At 34.4% G+C, this 6253-nt stretch overlaps 1 protein-coding gene across 1 annotated transcript; it reads left to right on the top strand.

Moving 5' to 3' along the window:
* The first annotated feature begins 2433 nt into the window (after positions 1–2433).
* Positions 2434–5411, top strand: LOC129873505 (probable CoA ligase CCL11). The gene has a single exon (XM_055948615.1). It carries the CDS (start codon positions 3632–3634, stop codon positions 5273–5275), a length of 1644 nt encoding a protein of 547 aa, XP_055804590.1. The 5' UTR covers positions 2434–3631; the 3' UTR covers positions 5276–5411.
* Positions 5412–6253: the final 842 nt, after the last annotated feature.

Genomic DNA, 6253 nt, shown 5'->3' with positions numbered 1-6253 from the left:
GCTGTATTAGCCTTATTGATTTGACATTTTAGCACAACGGCCTATTGGCAATGATTGTATATGATTATATGTATTCAGTTTATATGCTTCTAGATATCATGATTGCTTCGATGGCCTGCATAACATAAGTTGTTTATGGTCAGCATGAAGGTCTCAACGGCCCACACAAGATTTAGTTTCTGTTCTGTATGAATTGATGAGATTAACTCAGTTTACTATAGATTATGTTGACTAAGACCTTGTTGATCGAGGGTTTATTTTAAGTGGAGATATTTTATTTGTTTTCTTGATTTCATAGTTGGTATAACGCTAGTAGTCTAGTTGTCCATAAAGAGTCGACTCAGGGTCGAGTGTGGCACCATTTGCTATTTAAATCCCTAGGCTAGGGTGTGACAATAATGACTCACAAAGTTGGAATCCTAAAAATAACAAATTATTTCGCCGATGTGATCTGCGACTCAATCACAATCACAATCGTCAATTGACTTGCGGGAAATGAATTGCCTTTAAACTGATCATGATTGCGCGCCTTCTAGAATTTCCGGAGTCACATCATGAATTGCCTTTATAGATTGTATGTTCATTTGTGGTACACAAGTTTTCTCATAGATTCTCCTGAATTTTTGGCTCTTATTCATTTACGGGCCGGGTTCTTTAGTGTTAGTTGCCTCTTCTTCATTCTATCGTTGCTTGTTTGCACTGAGCCCTAAACTCTGGTATGTTGCACCCATCTGTTTTATCCTAGTGTTGAAATGAGTATTCTGATTTGCTCTGTTCTTACTCTTATCACTATGTTTCTCTGTCTTCTTATTCACCTTGTAATCTTTCTTATTTGTTTCCTACGATTTTTCAGTATCTAACGCAGAAAACTAATTCTGAGATGTAATATAAGGCTCTTTTTCATTACTCTTAGTGATTGTGTGATTACTATTAGTATTGACCTTTTCCTTGCCCTTTTTATTTTTAATTGCATTCCAATCGTCTGGGTTTCCTACTATCTTGCCACTGGTAAGCATCCTTGAAAATGATCAAGTGGGTTGACTTCCTCCTATATCATTTTTTGTATAGTCTTTTTTGACATTTTAGTTATTGGTGCCTTTGCCTTTCTCCCTATTATCCGTTCCTATTGTGCTTTTCTCCCAATTGTTAGTTCATATAAGACCTTTCTCCTTATTATCCTGTCCTCTAATACATTTCTCCTTGTTGTCCTGACCGCCATTACCTTTTGGAATATCATCCTCCTTGCTATCTTTTTTTTTTTTGCCAACTCATGATGCATGAATCTACCCTCAAAGATATTGTGGCCCTAAAGTTTGCAATACTTATAATATTTGGAAGGTAGTCTTCATCTTCTATGTCCATCCTTAATGAATGGAAAATTAGTCATCTGATCAACTAAGACCTTCACTTTAATATAACTTGTTCTTGTTTTATTAATGGTGGTCATGTCCAGGTGAAGTGTGATACCTACTGCTGAGGCCAAAAAAATAATGATTCTTTTACATAATAGGTTGGCAACATGTTAGGAAATATTATCCACACCATCACTTCTGTGGTTTCCTTCTCCAATTTGAACTTGGAATCATATATTAATGACATTATTTGATGCAAATTACCATCTTTAGATTTGATATAAACAACCTTCTTTGATGTAAGATCATAAAAATCTCCTTTCAATGCCAATCTAATCAAAATATTTTAATTTCTAAATGAATCTATTTGACAATCTCCTTTAATGTTGCAATGTATTAAAATTGTGATTCTCAACTCCTCTAAATTCGGCCAATCATATGAGAATTTTCCCCATAACATGTTAAAGATTTTCGATAATATCCATGGTTGCAACTTCTGACTCTGACCATTTGATATTAAGCTTGCCATGAAGTAGAGTGACTAATTTAAAAGGGATACTAGGCAAATTTGTAGAACTCGTCACCACATGTTTAAAGTTTGGTGTTTTAACGCCTTAGCATAATTTAGAACAGGTAAAGATATGTGCAACTATTGGTGGATTTGTTGATCAGACTGATATAGTTAATGGCAAGGAGGGAACTTGGCCAATCATTGCCGCGCGGCTCAATTATTTTGATGTCCTATAATTAAAAATAAATTGGAGGCCTTAAATTTTATAATAATAATAATGATTTTTAGTTAAAGTTTATTCTTCTAATTTTTTTTAAGATGGAAAGTTGATAATATATTTCTTAAAAGATTACTTTGAGATGTAAAGTTGTATTTTTGTTTTTATATGAAAAAAAATACTTTTTATAAATAAGACTTTCCATTTTAATTTGTTTGTTTGATTTAGACTTGACATAGAATTTGAAATTTAATTAGAAAGTAAACGAAGACCTTTGAATCATAGTATTAAACTAAACAGTCGGTATACTTATTATGTTATTTTATAAATATTTATAATAATTTTATTATTACTAAAAAATGAGGCGTAAGGCAAGTGCCTTATTTTTACTTGCATAAAGCCGCCCCTGCGGCAATGACCACTTTTGGTGGTTGATCTGTGGCCATATCGTCCATCTACACATCTTTGATTTAATTTAGTGAATTTTGATTATTTACAACAATGTAGAAAAGAATAAATAAAAGATGTGTCTGCGTTCTTTGATTGAAACAAGTGTTTTAAATGTCTTACATTTGCGTAAGGCTTGAAGTACCTTAATTTTGTGTTCAACCTAATAATGATTAAACAGAAATAACATAAACCAATGAATTTAATTCATTATTAATGGAATAACTAATAAAATGCAGTAAAAATAGAACATTAATAGAAAAAACTGATTCTGAAAAAATGAATCCCAGGTAGAGTGTGGGTGATTATGGCGGTGGTGACTGTTGAGTAATTATTTGAGAGAATTTGTGTGCGCCTTAGTGCACTGTCCGATTAGTAATTGTGTCTGTCTTCTTTTGTGTTGTGTGTACACAAGTCGGGAGGGTAAGTAATATTATGTTTGGTAGCTGGTTATGATTATGTATAAAATTAATTTGTAAATTTACAAATGATCTCCTAAGAATGCCTCAAAGAGGGCACAAATCTTATTGGTGAGAAAGAATATGTTTCGATTACTTGAATATGCATATCTTGGAAAAACACATGGTCGTGCTTGAAGTTTGGGCAACGTTGCATGAGCACAGCAAGTTGATATTGTTGGAAGTTATTCCCACACACGGTGCGGTTGCATTTGCACTTGGTCTACCTAAAAATAAAAGCAAAATATTAAGGAATACTTTATAGTGAGAATTTATGAGAGCCAGCAATTAGACAGTCGATATTCTACCTCAACTAAATTCTCGCCACAGCAATAAATTTCGACCGTCTACAAAGACAGACTTAAAAGCCCCATATAAAAAATAATTCCAAACTCTTTATCTTTGTTCAATTTATTTATAACTTATTTTCATACAATTCTTGGATCTACAAACAAACCCCCTTTATCCAACTGTATTAGGATCATGCTCATTCATCAAATATTTCAGCCTTAATTGGCCAATTCTATCCCCATTCCCCTTCATCAGTATTAAACTATAAAAAACCTCTCAAAGTTGTCAAAACCAGATTGAACCTAGTAAAAGAAAGAGACAGTTCTATAGCCTATATAGTAACATATATATATATATGGATCAATTGAAGCCAAGCTCTGTCAATTCATCTCCCCTTACGCCATTAACATTTTTGGAAAGAGCTGCTGTAGCTTATGGGGAAAGTATATCCATTGTCTATAACTCAACTACCTACACTTGGTCTCAAACATTTACTCGATCCCTACGCCTCGCTTCCTCAATTTCTTCCCTCATTGGCATCAAAAAAGGCCAAGTTGTTTCTGTTTTAGCTCCTAATATCCCCGCAACTTTGGAGCTCCAATTTGCTGTACCAATGGCTGGTGCTGTACTCAACAACATCAACACTCGTCTCGATGCTAAAACCGTCTCTGTTCTACTCCAACATAGTGAATCCAAACTCCTATTTGTTGATTACCAACTATATTCTTTGGTACTTCAATCACTTTCATTGTTTCCATCTCACATGAACCCTCCAATTCTTGTCGTTATAGAAGATGAAAACTCAAACTTGGATTTCGATGAATGTACTACTTATGATGCAATGTTGGCGAAGGGGAATGAGAATTTCAATTGGATTCGACCTGAGAATGATTGGGAACCGATGACATTGAACTACACTTCTGGGACAACATCTTCACCTAAAGGAGTGGTACATTCTCATAGATCTCTTTTTATTATCACGGTTGATTCTTTAATAGATTGGTCCGTACCAAATCAACCAGTGTATCTATGGACACTCCCAATGTTCCATTCTAATGGATGGAGTTACACATGGGGTATGGCTGTAGTTGGTGGAACCAGCATTTGTCTTCGAAAATTCGACGCTAATGTTGTGTTTCATGCCCTAACCAAATATAATGTCACACATATGTGTGGTGCACCCGTGGTACTCACTATGCTAGCCAATTCCCCCTGTGCTAAGCCCTTAAAAAATCCCGTGCACTTCCGTACCGGTGGTGCTCCTCCCCCTGCCACCGTTGTCCTCCGAGTCGAATCATTGGGATTCGTGGTGAACCACGGGTATGGGATGACAGAGGTGGCAGGGGTGGTGGTGTCTTGTATTTGGAAGCCTAAGTGGAACAAATTACCGGCGAATGTGAAGGCTAAATTAAAGTCTAGACAAGGGATTAAGAGCTTAGGAATGACGGAAGTGGACGTGGTGGATCCAGAATCTGGAGTCAGTGTAAAGAGAGACGGAGTTACAATGGGGGAAATTGTATTAAGGGGTGGTTGCATAATGTTGGGTTATTTGAAAAATGAAGAAGCTACATCAAAATGCATGAAAAATGATTGGCTTTATACAGGGGATGTAGCCGTTATGCATCCAGATGGGTACTTGGAAATTAAAGACAGATCAAAAGACATTATTATTAGTGGGGGTGAAAATGTGAGCAGTGTTGAAGTAGAATCAGTGCTTTATTCAAACAATTTTGTGAATGAGGCAGCAGTTGTGGCAAGGCCAGATGAATTTTGGGGAGAAACACCTTGTGCATTTGTGAGTTTGAAGATGGAACTCAAACTTAAACCGAAGGAGAAGGAAATTATAGATTTCTGTAGGGAGAGATTGCCACATTATATGATACCGAAGACGGTAATTTTTATGGATGAACTTCCAAAAACAGCAACTGGGAAAATTCAGAAGTTTTCTCTCAGAGAGATTGCCAATGGAATGGGATCGTTACCTGCTAGTCGAATGTAACCACAAAATATCATGCAATATTTTTATCTTTTTTTCATTTTTAAATCTGTTTATTCTTTCTGTCAAATGAGGTTCAAGTGCATTTTTTCTTGTACCGTAATACTTCTATATAAAAATGTGTGTAATTTTTCTCTGTCCCACCATCTGTACAACTGATTGATTTGATTTTTTGCAATATGAATTGATCGTACAAGAATCAAACAATGAAATAAAAGATCATTTTGTTTCAACTATATATGAATTAATTTCATGCTTTTGTCAATGAATTTTTTAGGCCACTAATTCCTAACTTGTGTATGTTTTATCTCTACTTATCAAAAGAAAATGAAAGGATAAGTTATGTGGCTCAATTCATTTTTCTGAACTTTATAATATCTGCAGTTATTTCATGTGTGGTCGATGTGGTGGGGTGGGGGCAGTAAAATAAAAGTGAGGACAGAGATACTATAAATGGATTGCTTTAAATGTGCTCTCTCCGTTTACTTTGACTAATTTTACTACTCTCATATTAATTGTCGCGTGAGAGAATTAATTATATTTTTTTAATTTTATGCTTAATATTAATTATTCTAAAATTAACAGTCACATAAAAAGATAAAGACTAAAGAATTAATAAGGGATATATTAATCAAATAAAGCTCCTAATTAATATTTTCTTAAGGATTGTGCAAAACTTTATCATGACAACTAAAATGAGACGGATGGAGTATATTTAAAACAATTTTTTACTTTTATTCTTGTATTTTAGTGTATATATAAAAAAATTCATATTTTACTTGTCGATTATGAGCGAATGATTTATCAAAAAATAGTATCTCCGTCCCCATGAAGATAAAGGTAAAATTTACATGTATTTTATTCTGTCTAAACTCCACTTGCAAGCAGTGTTTTAAAAAACGAGGGCATGACGCTGAGAGTCAGGAGACATGAATCTTTAATTTTTAATTTATAGTAAACTGGTATAATAACATATAAATT

Source organism: Solanum dulcamara, chromosome 11, assembly GCF_947179165.1.
Source record: "Solanum dulcamara chromosome 11, daSolDulc1.2, whole genome shotgun sequence".
NCBI lineage: Eukaryota > Viridiplantae > Streptophyta > Magnoliopsida > Solanales > Solanaceae > Solanum > Solanum dulcamara.
The sequence above is the reverse complement of the archived record's forward strand: the minus strand, read 5'-3'. Positions and strand labels throughout refer to the sequence as shown.

Coding starts and splice junctions, on each gene's coding strand:
- LOC129873505 (XM_055948615.1), top strand. CDS start 3,632: ATGGATCAATTGAAGCCAAGCTCTGTCAATTCATCTCCCCTTACGCCA.